Source organism: Podarcis gaigeae (genome assembly GCF_964106915.1).
Source record: "Podarcis gaigeae genome assembly, chromosome: 13".
In the NCBI taxonomy this organism is placed as follows: Eukaryota; Metazoa; Chordata; class Lepidosauria; order Squamata; family Lacertidae; genus Podarcis; species Podarcis gaigeae.
In genome coordinates this window covers 45,314,022-45,334,236 of record NC_139689.1, presented here as the reverse complement: position 1 = coordinate 45,334,236, position 20,215 = coordinate 45,314,022, and the positions used below count along the sequence as shown (strand labels likewise).

The following is a 20,215-nucleotide window of genomic DNA, read 5'->3' as shown; positions in this document are numbered from 1 at the left end:
TTATCCACACAGCGCTATAAAAATGAGTGAAACAGTTAGAGGAGTTTGCAGCAAATGCCACAGGAAGTGTGCACCCAGTGCTATTTTGCCCACCAAGTGTCTTCATTCAAGCGCTCAAAGGTTTAGAAAAATCCGAGAGCCGTGCCGCAGAGAAATAAGTAGCAGGGGTTTGAGAGGAGCCCCGCAAATCTAATAACTGTGGGTTTTAGCAAATGGTGGGGTAGGACTTTAGTCCCTTGTCCTTTTGCACTGAGTCTCACCCTGCAGGAAGGCATCATCACCAATGAATTCTTGATGATATTCTGATGCCTACCTGAGCCTTGGCATAGCGACAACTCATTATCCTACCTGTGCAGAAGGGGGCCCAGAACAGCAGTGAGGTTTGCATGGAAAATGAAGGATGCTTGCCCCCCTGAAAATCTGACTTATGACCAGCTTCCATTATAAGTTTTTTTGTCCTTCCCGTGTAAAGAACGACGCTTAAGCCCCGACACATACGCACCCAACCCCTCCAAACCGTTTTCTCTCATCACTCACCGGCTTCAGCTTGAGTTTCAGACTCATTTCTCTCTGTGTGTTGGAAGTAAGTGCTGCCTGTGTGAGCCGGGGAGCGAGACTCAGGGAGGGGAGAGGGGAGTGGTGCTGTGCTCCCTAGCCTAGACACTGGGTTGCTTACATCACTCCCCAGAATGGTGGGAAAGAGCTGTGATCACACTCAGAAATACACTACACAGGCACACACGCTTCCTGACTTGCATGCATGTGGTAAGCAGGGGTTAGTTAGTAGTACTTTTGGAAACTCTTCAAGTACCACGACCCTCTCTCCTGTTTACCATCACATATAATAATAATAATAATAATAATCATAATCATAATCATAATAATACTTGTACCCCGCCCATCTGGGCAGGCCTCCCCAGCCATTCTGGGCAGCTCCCAACAGATTATTAAAAACATGATAAAGCATCAAACATAAAAAAACTTCCCTAAACAGGGCTGCCTTCAGATGTCTTCTAAAAGTCAGATAGTTGTTTATTTCCTTGACATCTGATGGGAGGGCATTCCACAGGGCGGGCGCCACTACCGAAAAGGTCCTCTGCCTGGTTCCCTGTAACCTCACTTCTTGCAGGGAGGAAACCACCAGAAAGCCCTCAGAGTGGGACCTCAGTGTCCGGGCTGAACGATGGAGGTGGAGACGCTCCTTCAGGTACACTGGGCTGAGGCCATTTAGGGCTTTAAAGATCAGCACCAATACTCTGAATTGTGCTCGGAAACACACTGGGAACCAATGAAGGTCTTTCAAGACTGGTGTTAAATGGTCTCAGTGGCCACTCCCAGACATACATTTACCCTAGGATCCCAACTTTCAGTGCAAGGCTGGATCCTGTGTGATCTTTTTCCTCTTAAGAAGAATGCATCTGGTGAAATGTGGCCAAGATGGAATGAAATACAAAACACACAGAACAAATGCCACACACATTTTGCAGGGAAAACCCACAGTTTGATCTACCAGCTGCCAACACCTCCTTGCAGAACCATCACAACGTTAAATGTGTTTTGCTCACGTGTTTTAGGAGGGCACAGCGAAAAGCCTCTTCAAATGGGGAACAAGTCAGGGCCACGTTTGAGGAAACCGCTACCAATACTACTCCCATCTACACTCTTCATCTCCATTTCAAGAGGAACCCCAAACCTTCGTATTTTCTGTCAGTTACAATTGCAGACCTTCTCAAACCTACCTCCGCATGTGAGAAGTCTAGAGTTTTGCCAGTTTTATGCATCCACCAGCATGAGCAGAATTTGGCCTTTGGCATGCCAGCAGGAAAGTGTATCAGAAGCATAATTCTATAACATGGTGTCTGATGCACCCAGCTGACTCATCATGGGTTGAGCAGCAACATCCTATGATTGTGTGAACAGCCTCCTTACTCCCAGGCACTTTAAAAAATAAAGACTAAGACACTGGTGAAATGGTGAGGACCCTACAGGGTTTCTATTCTTTCCTGTTTCTTTCATCAAAAGGTAAAGGTACCCCTGACCGTTAGGTCCAGTCGCAGACGACTCTGGGGTTGTGGCGCTCATCTCGCTCTACAGGCCGAGGGAGCTGGCATTTGTCTCAGACAGCTTCTGGGTCATGTGGCCAGCATGACTAAGCCACTTCTAGCGAACCAGAGCAGCACACAGAAACACCGCCGGAGCAGTACCTATTTATCTACTTGCACTTTGATGTGCTTTCGAACTGCTAGGTGGGCAGGAGCTGGGACCGAACAACGGGAGCTCACCCTGTAGAGGGGATTCGAACCGCCGACCTTCTGATTGGCAAGCCCTAGGCTCAGTGGTTTAGACCACAGTGCCACCCGCATCCCTGTTTCTTTCATAGAATCACATAACTATATTGTTGGAAGGTATCCCTGAGGGCCATCTAGTCCAAACCACTGCAATGCTGGAATCTCAACTAATTCGTCCATGACAGGTGGCCATCCAACCTCTTAAAAAACGCCAATGGATATTCCACCACGTTCCGAGGGAGTCCATTCCACTATCAAACAGCTCTTTATGCTCCTTGCTAATCAGCAGACGCGGGTGGTGGGTGGCACTGTGGGTTAAACCACAGAGCCTAGGACTTGCCGATCAGAAGGTCGGCGGTTCGAATCCTCGTGACGGGGTGAGCTCCCGTTGCTCAGTCCCTGCTCCTGCCAACCTAGCAGTTTGAAAGCACGTCAGAGTGCAAGTAGATAAATAGGTACCGCTCCAGCAGGAAGGTAAACGGCGTTTCCGTGTGCTGCTCTGGTTCGCCAGAAGCCGCTTAGTCAGGCTGGCCACATGACACGGAAGCTGTACGCCGGCTCCCTCAGCCAGTAAAGCGAGATGAGCGCCGCAACCCCAGAGTCGGTCATGACTGGACCTAATGGTCAAGGGTCCCTTTACCTTTACCTTAATCAGCAGACTGGCGAGCTATGCACTGTGATATCATAGCAAGCCCCACAGCTTTGAGAAAAGCTGTCTAGCGAAACTGCCTGTATGCTTATTAGCCCACAAATGCTGGGGATGGGAGCGATCTCTAAGAACTCTCCATATGAACTGAATATTAGTTTATGTGACCCACATGCTATCAGGATCCCGTGCCTTAACCTAAGGATCTTGGGGCATCTTCCTCGAACCTTTTTCGCCTGCAGAACTAATGGCTGATGTTTACTGGCATGATGATGACTGTGGTAGATCCACGACAGCGGAGCGTTCATAGACTCTGCCCTTTCTGTCCAGCCTTCAGCAATGTCCTGTCAGCTCTAATCCTGTCACCTCCAGCCAGCTAATGACCCAGTATTGACAAGTTGGTGTCGCTACTGATCAGGCATCAATCCTGTTGCCTAGCAGCAGCTCCTGTGCTGCAACTGCTCCTGTCCTCCCTGCTCCCTGGCACCAACCCATACAAAGTCTAAGTCAATGCACTGAGAAAGCACCATGCCCTAGAGGTTGCTTTAAAGAGTTTAGGGGGAGCTATGTGCCCAGAAAAGCTTAAGACCAACCTCATGAGGTCAAATGGGTGAGAGGTGCACTAGGCTGCCATTGCTATTAAAAGTGTAAGATATGCTCTCCTGGACCAAACCCAAATTCAGTTTAGTCCTCTTTCCTACAGTAGCTGGCCGGCTGCCTCCAGGAAGCCCCTAAGCAGGTTAGTATGAAGTTGGCCCTGCACATGTTTTTGTACGTAGCATCTAGTACTCTGCCCCTGAACATGGGAGTTTCTCTTGAGCAACTACAGTAGTAGAAAGATCCATGACTTTGTTTAATCCGGGGTGGGTGAGGAAACCTTTGACCCTCCAGATGTTCTAGTTACAGGTAGGTAGCTGTGTTGGTCTGCCATAGGTAAAGGTAAAGGTACCCCTGCCCGTACGGGCCAGTCTTGACAGACTCTGGGGTTGTGCGCCCATCTCACTTAAGAGGCCAGGGGCCAGCGCTGTCCGGAGACACTTCCGGGTCACGTGGCCAGCGTGACAAAGCTGCATCTGGTGAGCCAGCGCAGCACACGGAAACGCCGTTTACCTTCCCGCTAGTAAGCGGTCCCTATTTATCTACTTGCACCTGGGGGTGCTTTCGAACTGCTAGGTTGGCAGGCGCTGGGACCGAGCAACGGGAGTGCACCCCGCTGCGAGGATTCGAACCACCGACCTTTCGATCGGCAAGCCCTAGGCGCTGAGGCTTTAACCCACAGCGCCACCCGCGTCCCGTTGGTCTGCCATAGTCGAAACAAAATAGAAAAGTTGCTTCCAGTAGTACCTTGGAGACCAACTAAGTTTGTTATTGGTATGAGTTTTCGTGTGCATGCACACTTCTTCAGATACACTGAAACAGAAGTCACCAGACCCTTATATATAGCGAGAGGGTGGGGAGGGGTATTACTCAGAAGGGTGGTGGGAATGGGTGATTGGCTGATAGGTGTGATAAACCTGTTGACGACTGTTAACGACTGCAATTGGTCTTACAGGAAAAAGGAAGGGGTGAGGTGGCTAAAAATAGCTTAATATAATGAGATAAGAATCCAATGTCTCTATTCAGATCAGGTCTCTCCATGGTTTTAAGTTTAGTAGTAAGTTGCAATTCAGCAACTTCTCTTTCCAGTCTATTTCTGAAATTCTTTTGTAATAAGACAGCTACTTTGAGATCTTGTATAGAATGCCCTGGGAGATTGAAGTGTTCTCCTACTGGTTTCTCTGTCTTCATTCCTCCAGATGTTGTTGGAGTACAACTGCCACCAACCCTGACCATGCATGGTGGAGCTGATGGGAGTTGTAATCCAACAAAGCCTGGAGGGTCACCCACCCCTGGATTAAACAAAGTTATGGATCTTTCTACTGCTGTCTAATCCGTAATAATAATAGTAATAATAAATGCAGCCAACACCATCTAAGCTTATGGTCCTCGTGTGCTCTCACATTTCCCTCCTATGTTCCTGTACATCCAAGTAGGTAATAATCCAGATATTTAAAGACTAGGTTAAAAGCTGAAGTGGTTAAGGATACGTCTTCTCCATTCTTCCTTGTTTCATTTTATTTTGTATCATTTTGGCCTACTTCTTGTCCTGGCAACAATTCACCTTTGGCTCCCGCACTCTAAACCTGGTGGTTGGAACGTTGAGAGATCCACATACCTGAGTGACCTTTTCGGTGACGTTCTGCGTGCGCTCTGTCACCTTGTGGGGTGCGATGATTTCAATCTCCGTGGTAGAACCTGAGCGATGTTTCTCTAGGTTGAACTCCACAAAGTTGAGGGTGAACTGGGGGATCTGACTGATTGTCCTGTATCTCATAAGGTCGGAGTCTGAGGTGGAATTCTGGTTGGGCTTGACATGGGACGCCTCTGAAGGGGAAACAGGGAGGAAGGGAATTAAAATTTCATCACCAGTTTGTCAATAAAATTCACAACTGATGGCATCAGTGCCTAGAACTCCACATACTGTATGCAGGAAGTCAGAACAACTCACTTCCTACTGCCAAGGAGATAGGAGAACAGGGTCATGAGATCATTCTTGCCCCCCAACATATGGGACACTGCGGTTTTGCTTTGGTGGTATTTACCAGAAATATAAAGTTTTGAGATAAGGGACCTATATTCTATTCTGTGAGGTGGGGATACTTTGAATTAGGGAAACAGCACTGTGAAACGAGTGACAATATAGCAAAATTCAACTCTGGTCAAGGATGGTGGAATGTCTAGTCAAACATCCAGAGGGTCACATTGGCCCCATCCCTATCTCATTTAGTATAAATAGATGGTAGTGAGCATCTTGCTCAAATCCCTCACAGATACTAGAAGAGTTGAAAATATGTTACACAAGTGATAAGGGTCATAAAATACATAATTTTGTGGAATCAACCCAGGAGCAGATATTCTTCAAACTTCTGTCCCTTTCCGCTCCCTCCCAGTTTAATGCTATCTGCTGTACTGTTAATGTCAAGGGGCTGGTCACTTCCCTTTCTAAATTAAATAATTCTGGCTTCCCCACAAGCTGGAGAATATTATGGTGCCAGCTATAATCACAGAGGTTACTTGGCCCATCGCTTTTGGCAGTAGCGGGGTGGCTGCTCATTGAGTATTTTTATGAATATTAAAAAGAGAGACCTGTGAGGTACCAGATTAAAAATAAGGGCCTATCCAAGATGTAGGTCTGGCCTGGCTAATTTGCAGCGTCTTGAAATCGTGAGTTGTGCTATGGCATCTATTTAACATTTCCTGGCTATTGTTTAGGCTCTCCAACCAAGTATATGTTTGGGAGCATGGAGCAAAATCGGAAGAGAGCCAGAAGCTGTTTCCCATTTGTTCCTGCCCTCTCACAGGAATGAACGTGCCTTTCCCCTCTCCATTTCTCGTCTCCTTCTGTATGTAGGGCATAGGGAACTGAACTCCAGTTTGCTTCAGAAATCCCAACATTCAATTGTGAGATCTACCATACAATGAACTGGACCCTTGATACGTAAGAACTTCTTTTAGTGGGTTTGTTTCCCTATAAAAAAAGGGCTTTCTAAAAGCCAAGGAAGAAATGTTTAGACATTGTCATGGGTGCAGATATCAACGCTGTCGTCAGCTTACTAAATTGGGGAGCCCCATGCCTAGCCACCTTCTGCAAGGATTATAAGGCCCAAAAAGTGAACACAATCAACAACAGCCCAATGGCACATAGTAGTTAGAATGAGTACTTGGGCATGCATGCTTTCCCCCTACCTGAGTTTGCCCTCCTTTCCCTGAATTTTCTCTGGAACTCAGACCTTGCAGCCTCCAAATTCTCCAAGGAGGAGACCTGGCGGAGGCTATGGAAGCTGCCCCCAAGATGGAACCGGCCCAAACCCCTGGCAGGGCGCAACCCACGAAGCCCTAGAGAAGGCAGCTCTTGCGCTGGGGCGGAGTGTCGCACTTCAGTGTCAGATGCCGTCTCCAGGCTCGATCTCCTCTCCTTCCCCAGCAGTGCTTCGGTCTCAGATTGGACACAGTTCTCCATGGACACAGTCTTCAACTCCCTCAGCTTTAAGGAGTCCCCTCCAGGCTTTAAGACAGCCAGGGAGAAAGTGTTTCATTAAGAGGAGCTCTTGAATGTTTAAAAGCAACAGAAGAGGGGAGGAACAAAGGAAGGAGAAAGGAATGGGAGGTCCTGGGCAATGGGCTGATCTCCACATTGGAGTATCTTCTCAGCGCAAGTCATTCCACTGCCTGGTTGCAAATATTTGGATGGGTGACTGACTGCCTGGGAGCCTCAAGCATGGCCATGGAAGAAAGGCAGGATAGGAATGCAAGGCAATATATGCATAAATATGCATCTTTCCATGTGATACTGGTGCTTCACATTTACACATACTCAAAGCATTTCACATGCATTATCTCAGTAATCTCCTCCGAACTGCTCTCTAGGTAGGTCAGTACTATCACTCCCATATTACAGATAGGGACAATAAGACTGTGAGACCAGTGCCTTACCTAAAGCCTACCTAATGATTTAGTGTCAGAGGTGATTTGAACCAGGATCATCTTGGTTTTTTAGCTCAAGGCTCATCCACACTTTTGCTTGACCCACATTTTGACCATATCATGTACTGAGTAATTCCTCCTAATCCAATGTCTTTTTTGTTGTTGTTCCCTCACTGTCGCCTGGGAAAATCTGATATTACCTGATGAATTGAAGCTTGATTAAATAAAATCTGTCTTTGGATTTTTCTGTACATTTGATAAGATCTGAGTCAGTGGGTAAGATCATCTGTCCTCAAGGCACAGCCACGGAACAACAAGAAAAGGTATCGGACCCAGGGAGAATTAATCGCTACACAATACTCTGATAATTGCATGCCACCATTACTTTAAAGGAACAATACATCTCTAGTTCTTATTCACTTTTTTCACTAATGGTGAATTTATATAACCAGGTCCCCCCACCCCACTGAGAAAATGTCAATATTCCCTGCAATTTTCCTACAGTTACCTGTTCTTTAAGACATATTCCCATAGGTGAAATCATATGACCACAGGGAATGCAATCATTGAAACTAGCACAGCATTTTCTATGGCTAAATTTCAGTTTTATCCTGGCAACCTGCAAGTATTTCAAGAAGATGGCTTTTTTTATGTCCATGGTGTCTGCCTGCATGTGGCCACATTTGTCCGTAAACACTAGCCATATGCAGTCTCTCCGAGAGAGTTAAAAAAGGGGGGGGGACTGGAATAAGGGTGAAAAAAGGTGTCTCCCTCCTACTAAAATACTGTTCATTTATGAGATTCACTACTATCAGGGCCTGGCATCTTTACACTGCTTATAGTGCCTTCATTACCGTAAAGAAAGCAGCTCTCTAGCAGTTGTTGCTAATGTACAGGTGGTGTGATTAATACTGGCTTGTTGCAAGGAATGCTACAGAGGGCATCAATTCATTATCATTATAGGGAGGGGAGGGGAAAGAAAACGTATGCTTGCTCCTAATGAATGTGTTTGCAGCTAGCACAGATTCTTTAGGAAGTAAAAGCCAACAGCCTCCCCTACTAAATCTGAGTCAGTAAAGTAGATAAGTCAGGTGGGAGAAAGACCTGGCTTACAGAAGGTTCAGTTCTGGGGCTTATGCTTTGACATGAGCCAAGGGTTTTGCTTTAAATAAATGAAGACATCTGGGTTCCCACCCCCACCCCCAGGCTGCAATATCTATGCAAGAGAACCCCCACCCCATCCCAAGATCTCTGGGGTATGTGTGCATGTGGTGGACAGACAGAATGCACCGAGATCTCCAGACAACGGAAGCACCACCTGTGCCAAAACAGTTATGCATCAGCAAGACATGTTGTAACTTTCCCTATCATGTGGTCCTGGCAGCAGAATGGAGCCTTTCCAAAGGGAGCCCATTTATCTGGAGATGCAGTCGTTTGCAGCAGGAACACGGCAATATATGGGGGCAGTCATGGTTGGTAGCAATCTGCTCATAACTCGGGTCCACAATCAGGTTTCCGGACTTGAAGAGATGCACCGTGGACAATTTTAACGCAGTGACCATGCAGAAAACGATAATCTGCTTCCACTCATACACACTCCCCCTTGGAATATCACAGGAGGATATTGTTAGTCAAACCTAACAAATGCATCTTCTTACTAGTTGGCATGAGAAGGGGCTACGTCCAAAGAGCTGCGCTGCCGATATGCAGATACTGAGACCATAGAAATACAATTGGTAGAGAGGGCTCTGTGTGATGTCATTTCCCCTCTGCTCCAGGAGAGGAAGGAGCATGTAGTGATTACCTGCTTCTTCCTTCCTCCCTCCTTTTCATTTGGCCAGTGTTGGGGGCAGACATACCTCTGCTTGCTCCAGCTTTTGGCAAACTAGTAATACAGTAAATACATCGTATTTTTCGCTCTATAGGGCGCACCTGACCATAGGACGCACATAGTTTTCAGAGGGAGAAATCAAGGGAAAAAATATGATCCCCCCCCCCAGCTCTGGGAGCAGTGGACAGGCTGCACGCAGCCTGTGCACTGCTCCCAGACCTTCTCCCTGCTATTGCGGAAGGTGGGGGAATTCCCCCATCTCCCGCAAAAGCCCACAGGAGGGAGAAGGGACTGACTCGGCCAGTCAGTCCCTTCTCCCTCCTTGGTGAAAAGCCCCCAAGAGCGGTGCACTCTTTAAAGGCTGCGCGGCTCCTGCAGGCTTTTCTAGGAGGTGGGGGAATTCCCCCACCTCGTAGAAAAGCCCGCAGAAGCCGTGCAGCCTTTAAAGAGCGCTCAGCTTTTGTGTGCTTTTGCAGGAGGGGGGGGGAGTAGTGTGAAGGCATCACGCGCCTTCCCGCTGCCCCCCGAGCCTGTGGGGCTGGCAGTGGGGGGAAGAGCTGCTTTCCCCCACCGCCAGCCTCAAAGACCAGACTCTCTTGACTTCAGCGAAAGCAACGCGAAGCCTCCGGAGCGCAAGCTTCGGAGGCTTCGCCTTGCTATCGCTGAAGCCAGGGATCCTGCATTCACTCCATAGGTTTGGACACACATTTCCCCTTAATTTTTGGAGGGGGAAAAGTGTGTCCTATAGAGCGAAAAATACGGCAAGTATTTTGCCTGCATCGTTTTTACTGCTGCTGTTGCTGTGAACCAATGCTTCTTATTTTTAAATTTTACAAGTTGTTGCCTGATTCTTTGCAAAGCAGGGTAGGAAAGAGAATCCAGTTCACTTCATAGCTGGAGTTGCTCAAAACAGCCCAATTCCCATGCTTTTAATTTTTGCTGCCAAAGGTGAGATTGTTAAACTGTATTCAACCCACACACAAGCACTTGGAGGGATAAACTGCAACTGATACCGTATTTTTTGCTCTACAAGACTCACTTTTCCCTCCGAAAAAGTAAGGGGGAATCTGTGTGCGTCTCATGGAGCGAATGCAGGCTGCGCAGCTATCACAGAAGCCAAAACAGCAAGAGGGATTGCTGCTTTCACTGCGCAGTGATCCCTCTTGCTGTTCTGGCTTCTGAGATTCAGAATATATTTTTCCTTGTTTTCCTCCTCCAAAAACTAGGTGCGTCTTGTGGTCTGGTGCGTCTTATAGAGCGAAAAACACGGTATATCCTCTTCCTACCGTCACTGGGCTTCCATGTCCCTTTTCCTGGTCCTGAAACGATGTATAAACTCAGACCATTCCTCCACATTAGAATTTCTGTTCTCCAGACAAGTACTGCCACTGTTCCTTCCATACACAAATTTCATATATTTGTTTTTAAGTTCAGTGGGGCTGTCAGGGCAAGACTTGGGGCCAGAGATTTAGGGTCACACTCTGCAGAAGGATCAGAATGGTTCCCCCAAACAGAGCAGGGCACGCTGGACATTACCACCTAAAGAGGGGTTCCTGATGCAAGACCATTAAAATCTAAAGTTACCTAACTGCACTGCTGCTGCTGAAGTTAAATGATTACCTGATCTCTTTAACCAAATAATATAGCTATCCAAATTACATCATCGCATAAGCAAGCCAATGAGGTGGAGTGGTTATCACAGTGTCAGACCAGGGCAACCTGGGTTCAGATCCTCACTCAGCCATGATGCTCCCTGGGAGACATTGGGCCTAATCGACCTCACAGGGTTGTTGTAAATATAAAATGGGGGGTGGCAAAGAACCATGTATGCCACCCTCATCCCATTGGAGGGTGGGCTGGATAAAATGAAATAAGTCTGTTTGCACAAATGGACACTTTGCTGAGTTTATGAAAATACTGATACTAAGCACCTTTATTGATATTTTCAATAAAAAACAAACAAACCCAGCAACAACAGCCTAACCTCCCTGTTTCTCCAATACCGTTCTCTACTACCCCAGGTAAGGTGAAAAGCCTGCTAGCTCCCTACTTCCCATGGAATTCTCCTTGGTTGAATTAAGTATACTGGATGGGAGGTTTCTGGATTTGTTAGTTTCAAGCCTAAGGAACCTTTAAAAAAGACAAGAAAAGATATTATGCACTAAAAATAATTTAAAAACAGGTAGTTGGGGGAATTGACACCAGCCAATACATTCCTGCAGCAGTCACATCAAACCTACACAAATCTATCACAGCAATGCTGGTAACAGTACTGGGGACTAGTTTTGGTGGTGACTTAAAGGTAAAGGTAAAGGTACCCCTGCCCGTACGGGCCAGTCTTGACAGACTCTGGGGTTGTGCGCCCATCTCACTTAAGAGGCCAGGGGCCAGCGCTGTCCGGAGACACTTCCGGGTCACGTGGCCAGCGTGACAAAGCTGCATCTGGCGAGCCAGAGCTGCACACGGAAACGCCGTTTACCTTCCCGCTGGTAAGCGGTCCCTATTTATCTACTTGCACGCGGAGGTGCTATCAAACTGCTAGGTTGGCAGGCGCTGGGACCGAGCAGCGGGAGCGCACCCCGCCGCAGGGATTCGAACCACCGACCTTTCAATCGGCAAGTCCTAGGCGCTGAGGCTTTAACCCACAGCGCCACCTGCGTCCCTTAGAATGGTGGTGACTTAGAATGACCTGAATCTATAAGAAAGCCTGCAAAATTTGTTTGACCCCCATACCGTAGCAAGCCAAAAGGAAAGAAGAAGGAAGAAGGAAGAAGAAGAAGAAAAAGAAAAAGAGGAGGAGGAAGAAGAAGACATGTACTATTAGCACTGGGCAGGGGTAGAGAATATGTGGCCCTCTAGGTGCTGTTGGACTCCAACTCCTTAGCCAACATGGCCAATGGTCAGGAATGATGGGAGCTGCAGTCCAGCAGGATTTGCAAGGCCACAGGCTCCCCACCCCTGACATGGGATATTCGCAGCTCAGTATAATGTCATGCAATCTGCCAGCCTCTCCCTTGGTGTGTTGTTCCTAATACCATGTGCTTTTGTTTTCAACATGCCTTGAGCATTTAATGGCAGGGAATAGCCTTCTACCCATGTCTAGAACCCTTGAGATGCAGAGATAGGGACTTCTATAGGGACCTATATATCTAGATAGGGACCTATGGGAAATCTACATCCTATATACCTTGAAAGCATAGTATTCCAAATAGCCAAAGCTAACACCTCAAGCAACGCCAGAGCTGCCCAGTTGCTCTCTAGAAAATGCAGCGATCCTCTGTGTTTCTTTATCCTGGTTAAAAAACAGAACCTAAAACCCTTGGCAGTGCAGCTGAAACCTCCCGTCTGGTGTTACCTGGAACGTTTTCAGCCGGGAGGATCAGAAGAACAGCATTCTCTCAACAAGCAACTGATGACGAGTTAAAAAGAGGCTTGCTTCTTTCTCTAGCAACTATTCTGGGCACAATTGTTTTCACTTCGAATGCACCATTAATATTTAATTAATTAATATTTTTACTCAGAGTGCAGAGAAGAGTAACAAGACGCCGCATGAGCCTCGTCACTGCCATGCAGACGTTTGCCATAGGTTCGCCAGCGTTTGGATTCTAGTTCTTTTTTGTGCGTGCCTAAATGTGATTATAATAAGTTACCTGGGTAAAAGGGATGCAGTTTCATCATCACAACTCCTTTCTAATCAACCGGCACAAATTTGTCCCCCACTCCGTTTACACAATTCTCTTTGTCTTTTAAGATTCTGTGACTGCTGCGCTTTGTGTTATATCCTCAGGAAATCTATGATTCAGATTGCCCTTGTTTTTTCTTTTTCCTAAACAGAGATAACAGCAGCCAGCAGGGAGTCTGAATTAGATCAAGATCACAGCGCTAAGGGAGGTTCTCCCCCCTCCCCCCTCTAAATCCTCTTCCCTCACAGACCATTTTCTCAATTAAAATCACCCACACGCCAAAGCTGTTATTTTACCCCATGGAGCAAGCAAGCAAGCAAGCAAGCAGCAGCAGCAGCAGCAGCAGCAGCAGCAGCAGCAGCAGCAGCAGCAGGTATGTGTGTGTGTGTTTGTGTGTGTGTGTGTGTGTGTGTACTGTGAAAACGGCACAGAGAGGACGAGAAAGCCTCTTCCCACAGTTCCATGTTCCAAATTCCCACCCACTATTTTATATATATATTAAAAATGCAGGAGAACCCAATCACAGACCTAGGGTGGCCAGATACAAAATTGATTCCTGCATTGCAGGGGTTGGACTAGATGACCCCACGGTGTCCCTTCCAGCTCTACATTTCTATGATTCTATGAAAAGGGGACTGGGCTCCTGGTTCTTTAATAGTTGTGCAGACTAGGGTATTTTGGCAAGTGCAGATGGACAATTCCTTCCTCTGCAGAGAAATTAAAGGTTCAAGAGTCCATCCTGCCCCATGCCTTTTTGCATACACCCCCCCCCCCCGATTTCCCATCTACAACGGCTCTGGCGACATTCTTGGCAGTAGCCTTGTGTGTCATGCTCTGCCCTCTAATGGCCTGATTTAGAATGGCTTAAAAGCATATCAACCTCAATGCCTGTGCTTGCTTAGGCTCAAACCAGACATCTTTAGCATTATGAATTCCAAACACATCTGGTTGTTGGAAAGCATTAAATACTAGGTACCAGTGGGCAAGGGAACGGGCTGATTTTCATCTAGATTGTCACTCTTGAGAAGGGGAGGTCTAACTCTTCCCTACAGCTTCCAACTGTCCCTATTTTCCAGGGATAGTCCCAGATTTACAGAAGCTTTCCTGCTTTCTAACTTGATCCCGGAATGTCCCGCTTTTCCTTAGGACGTCCCTGTTTTCATTAGAGAAATGTTGGGGGGTATGGAGTTATGTGACCCTTGAGGAGATAGGTAACTACTGTATTTTTTGCTCTATGAGACTCACTTTTTCCCTCCTAAAAAGTAAGGGGAAATGTGTGTGCCTCTTATGGAGTGAATGCAGGCTGCGCAGCTATCCCAGAAGCCAAAACAGCAAGAGGGATTGCTGCTTTTACTGCACAGCGATTCCTCTTGCTGTTCTGGCTTCTGAGGTTCAGAATATTTTTTTTCTTGTTTTCCTCCTCCAAAAACTAGGTGCGTCTTGTGGTCTGGTGCGTCTTATAGAGTGAAAAATATGGTATCTCCTTTAGAAGACATCTGAAGGCAGCCCTGTATGGGGATTTTTTTATGTATATATATTTTTTAATGTTTTTATATCTGTTGGAAGCCACCGCACCCAGCTGGGGCATCCCAGTCAGATGGGCAGGGTATAATAATAATAATAATAATAATAATAATAATAATAATAATAATAGGACATTCCTATTTTCATCGGAGAAATGTTGGGAGGGAGGCGTGTTTTCCCTTCTCAGCTGCAGCCACAATGAAAACTGCTCTGGCACAGGGCAAGGAGTCTTAGGGGAGAAGTTCCTACAGATTCCCTTTGCACAGGAACAGCAAGAGCAAGCCCAAAAGACTGGGAGCTTCAGGGATCACAACATGCCTCAGCTTCCACAGGCTAGAGACTGAGGGCTCATCCATGTGTCCCCCTGGTTCCACTGCTTTCTCCAGGGGGAAACCGCTCCCCAGAGCTCGGTCAGAGCAAACGGCAATTCAAGTTCTCTGCGGACTGCCTTTTGTATTGATTTATCGCCAAAGAGCGGGTTTTCCCTGGGAAAGGAGCAGAGCAAGGGGGAAACTGCTCAGATCCGTAATTTCTAGGTATGAGACAAACAGTAGTGTGGATGAGTCCTGAGAGTGCTTCTACACTAGATACCGTATTTTTTCCTCTATAAGACTCACTTTTTCCCTCCTAAAAAGTAAGGGGAAATGTGTGCGCGTCTTATGGAGCGAATGCAGGCTGCGCAGCTATCCCAGAAGCCAGAACAGAAAGAGGGATCATTGCTTTCGCTGCGCAGCGATCCCTCTTGCTGTTCTGGCTTCTGGGATTCAGAATACTTTTTTTTCTTGTTTTCCTCCTCCAAAAACTAGGTGCGTCTTGTGGTCTGGTGTGTCTTATAGAGCGAAAAATACAGTACTTAGTGCGGAATTGCCATCAGCCAATCATTGTCTTCCCCGTGCTTCTTCCAGCTTTTCTCAGATGCCCAAAACGCCAGCTTTCCCCCCAGAAGAATGAAAGAGCAGTGCAATCTCCGCAAGAAACCCACTGGGGAAATCTGGCACTATGATGTTTAAAAATTACTTTAGTGCTACTCTTATGTCCTTTTGACTTGGGCAGGGACCTTATCAGGAAAGTGAACCTGCTCTTCACACATTCACTATAACCTTCGCGACGGGTGCCATTCGATAGCACCATTTTATTTTTTTTTCGAAACATTTTAAAAATCAGCGCTCAATTACTAATTTTTATTTGCAGATTTAAATTCTGGTGGACGCTTGCTGAGTTTCAAATGGGCCTATGCCATGCCCAGTGGTGTGGATGGAACATGTGTCAACAATGAAAAAGCACAATAGTCTCATAGGGAGGACAGTCAATTGCAATTTTGCTTAAAGTTTGCCAGAGGAGAGCAATGAATGGGTAGAACTAGAAGCCACACGTCTAGATGGTGTCATGCCCTTGTGGGATGTGCCGGACAGGGTCGAATGTTTTCAAGCCCTATCCTCCCGGGATATTGACTGCTCCTGTCGCATTGTCCTGGCCTAGCCGCAAGGAGACCTTGGCTCTTTTTCCTAATTTGCAGACGGAAGGTGTATCAGGAGAGCCGAGGAACAGGGTGGGGGGTGGGGGGTGGGGGGGCTAACCAAATAGGTGGGCTTATCATTATCATACAAAGTCTACGGTGAATGATTACCTTTCCATAGTCAATGGCTACTCCATCAAACTCAGTGGCATTCAGAGATTTCCGTCGCAGTGTGAGACGTTGTAGGGGCGGGAGACTAAACTTCAAGCTCGTATTTTGACCTTGTTAAGAAAAGAAAAAGAAAAACACACACACACACACACGAAACAAAAAGACACAAAAACCCCCGAATGTAACCTATCTGCAACATGCAACAGGCAAGGCATGGGGGGCTGGGGAAAGGACAGTCAGGTTCAATGACTGAAAAGCACACCTACAGACATGCGCAACTGGCACAGTTGCATTGTGTTCTACCAGCTAGTTTTGCCGCATCTGGCAAAAAGCTTAGGAAAATCTCGGAAGAAGCCACGGCGGTCCCAAGACTCTGGACAACAACACAAATTCTAGAGAGGAAGCAATGTTGTCCACTTAGAGACTTTTCCTTCCAAGCCACCACAAAGACTTTGTATTCCTTTGCTGGATTCTCAAGGCAACTGAATTCATAGACATGCCAAACTAAAGTGGCATCCAGAATTGGCAGCTAAAAATACTTCCTGTGTAGCTCTGGAAGACAGAGGAGCAAGCCCTTTCCCATGCTACACACCTAATGATAGAATATGCAGGACAGAATCTCTAGCTGTGGCTTAATTTTATCTGGTGCCTTGCTCGTACAAGGAGAATAGTGGCTTCATGTATGGAAGGGGATCTTTAGATCCAAGTTATGGTACCATTTCTTGACAAAACTGTTGTGGGAGGAAATTCCCGTCCTTCCATCACAGCTTTCAGACAATGGCTTTCTCCGGTGATCACTGCATTTTTCTGGGTGATGAGCTTGCTGGCTTGCCAGGCAGTTGCTATCTAGACATCAACTGTGCCAGTTCCTTTACAAGGCAGCGGCTAGTCCAAACAAATTAACAGGATTGACAGAAGGAGGAGGAGGAGGAGGAGGAGGAGGGAAATGGGTGGACAGGAACAGTCCTGCAAACCCAGCAACAATACCTTAACAACTTAATATACGTATAACAACACAATTACCTCTTCTGGATATTGGGTGAATACAAGCAAACAAGTTACCCATTGGGAATTTGCCTTTTACCATGCGGTTGCTTGGTTATGCATTTATGAAAACGCGGCATGATTTCCTAACTCTTGCCTTGAGAGACAACCGAGTGTGTCTCAGGGGGTAAAGTCAAAACACTGGAGAATCACAGTGCCTGCTGTGGCTGCAGAGATGTGTAACTGCTGCCTCCTGCATTGTTCTTGCTGTGTTAGAGGCACCATAGTGACCTCTGCAGGGTGCAAGCCTGGGCAGCGTATATGGAGGTCCTGGTCTGCCCAGGACTACAGCTACTACTAAATAGCAGCAGCTTTGAGGACAGCGATCTTGGCTGCATTGGAAGTGATAGTGGGGGAGCTCAAAGTCTCCCCTAGCACTCCACACAAAGTTCAAATTGCCCTTCCTGTGCTGCTTAATGGCATGACAGCAATAATTGTTTCCCCACCATTCGGCTGATGGCTGAAATCTTGGCTGTGGGGGAAAGTGGGCAGGGCTCTTTGGGGCTTATAGGCCCACACCTAGAGCAGCAGAAGGTCACACGCAGCTCAGGATGGGAGATCAATTCAGTTCTCGCTGAACTTACCTAATTCATATTTTTCTGAAACCACGTGAGAAATGAAACACAGCCATCCTTCAAAACTGGCAGTGCAGTTCTTCAGCCAAGTAATACACATACTAGTGTAAAGTATGCATAGAAGGGCATATATTTTGGTGAAAATAATGCACCAAAATGCCTTATAGTAGGGAAAGTTGCTTGGCAACATTATAAAAAATGTGTTCTGCACAACAATGCTTGTGAATTTTCACAATAACTTTTTTTAAAAAAGGAAAACAAAACAAAATGCAAACTGATTTGGAAATGTGGAGAATTGAATTTAAGACTGAAAAACTAAAAGCTGAGAGAACGTGGGACTGACATGCACCTCATAGGTTGCAGGATTTCCCATCTGTGTTGTGGAATCTCATGGCTTGAGCTGCCTTTTAAGGAACAGCTGGTCTTCCCTGCTTTTCCTCAGTGGTTTACAGATTGTAAATTCCAGGTATAAAATGAATTGGGACCACAGTGTGGGGGAAAGCAAGGTTAATCCTGCTCCACCCTGTGCTGTTTTCCTACCAAAAATCCTCCCCAGATGCTAAGTGCAGCAAATAGCATTTTCTGGTGAAAGATAAATGGGGGAGAGGAGGACTTTTTTTGGGGGGGGTATCCCTGCGGCGGGGTGCGCTCCCGCTGCTCGGTCCCAGCGCCTGCCAACCTAGCAGTTCCAAAGCACCTCCGGGTGCAAGTAGATAAATAGGGACCGCTTACCAGCGGGAAGGTAAACGGCGTTTCCGTGTGCAGCTCTGGCTCGCCAGATGCAGCTTTGTCACGCTGGCCACGTGACCCGGAAGTGTCTCCGGACAGCGCTGGCCCCTGGCCTCTTAAGTGAGATGGGCGCACAACCCCAGAGTCTGTCAAGACTGGCCCGTACGGGCAGGGGTACCTTTACCTTTACCTTACATGAGGAGAAAGGGTTAACCCAGGGCCAGCACTACATTTGTGTGCCTAGGGGGAAAGGACAAGATGGCTCCTCCTCCTCATTCTGTTCACAGTCGCAGTGGCAGCTAGGCACAACCACTGCTGCCTCCAAGCAGAGACAGATTTAGGGGAGCATAACCGGTTTGGTTGCACTAGGCCTCATTCTCCCTAACAGCAATTTTAATAAAGCATCAGAACATCATAAAAAAACCTGCTTCTGACTACAAGGTGAGGAGGGCGTAGAGAGACCAAGGATGTGAACATATAAATGGCCTCGGTCCTGTATACCTGAAGGAGCGTCTCCACCCCCACCGTCCAGCCCGCACACTGAGATCCAGCGCCGAGGGCCTTCTAGTGGTTCCCTCACTGCGAGAAGTGAGGTTACAGGGAACCAGGCAGAGGGCCTTCTTGGTGGTGGCGCCCGCCCTGTGGAACGCCCTCCCTTCAGATGTGAAGGCAATAAGTAGCTATCTTATCTTTAAAACACATCTGAAGGCAGCCCTGTTTAGGGAAGTTTTTAATATTTAATGCTGTATTGTTTTTAACACTCGATTGGAAGCCGCCCAGGAAACTCAGCCAGATGGGCGGGGTATAAATAATAAATTATTATTATTATTATTATTATTATTATTATTATTATTATTATTAGATTATGCCTTCCTTCTGTTGTAGGGTCTTGGGATATCAGTCTTGCTGCTGTCAGTAGACAGGATCCCCGGCCAGAGTGTGGCCACTGGGATGACCAAATCTGGTGATTTTGTACTTATTGGCGTAACAGGATCCTCACCCTTCCTCTGCATTCACCCACAAAATACTAGAGTAGGTAAAGTTATACTTTTTAATTGGAACAATTGCTGTATTATACCTCGGGTTTCTTTTTTTAAAATAGTTAAGTACAAACAATACAAATAAACAACAACAAAGAAGAAGAGGTCATTACAGAAAGTTGTGTTAGCACAAGCAAGGATCAAAACATGTAAGGTATCCAAGACAACAACAAAAAGTCACATATATTATCCCAAAAAGACCCTTCCCAAGTGATCTAAATGAAGAGGGCCGTTTTATGCACGGGTTTCTGCTATTGGCATACAAAACATAATGCTATTTCAGGTAGTATACTGAGTCTGCTTTGCGGTTTGACTAGGCCTTTAGAGAGATGCTTCTACGGTTTAATTTTTCTTCCCAACTGAGATGCCAAACTCTCTGCTACCAAATTTCTTCGGAATCATTTCCTAGAGCCAGTGGAATAAAAAAATCGAGTAATTTTTTTTGGGGGGGGGGGAAGAGGCAGGTAAGCTCTGCCCCCGATAACTGATCACATAATGTAGCACACACACAAACACCATTTGAATGGTAATGCCCATCAACTCCCTCAAATATTTTATTGGGGGTGGCGGCGAAGGGACATTGGCCCCTAAGAGTTGGTTCCTATGCCTGGAGTTTTCCATTGCTGGGCTATTTCAAACCTGGTGGCTATTATCAAGAAAAATAACCCAGTTCCTTACATGAAAGGTCCTTTTGAACCCTATCA

General features: G+C 46.7%; 1 protein-coding gene across 5 annotated transcripts in view; it reads right to left on the bottom strand.

Moving 5' to 3' along the window:
* Positions 1-20,215, bottom strand: part of KCNH6 (potassium voltage-gated channel subfamily H member 6) — a 124,200-nt gene that overhangs the window by 40,636 nt on the left and 63,349 nt on the right. For 3 of the 5 annotated variants that reach the window (XM_083709064.1, XM_083709066.1, XM_083709065.1), the window contains exons 4-6: positions 16,124-16,233; positions 6,721-7,039; positions 5,150-5,358 (exon numbers count right to left, since the gene is read on the bottom strand). In XM_083709064.1, coding sequence (XP_083565190.1) covers positions 5,150-5,358; positions 6,721-7,039; positions 16,124-16,233 — 638 coding nt within the window. Of the gene's footprint in view, positions 1-5,149; positions 5,359-6,720; positions 7,040-16,123; positions 16,234-17,146; positions 17,321-20,215 lie in introns of those variants that run through there. The other 2 variants (XM_083709067.1, XM_083709068.1) reach the window with 2 other exon arrangements.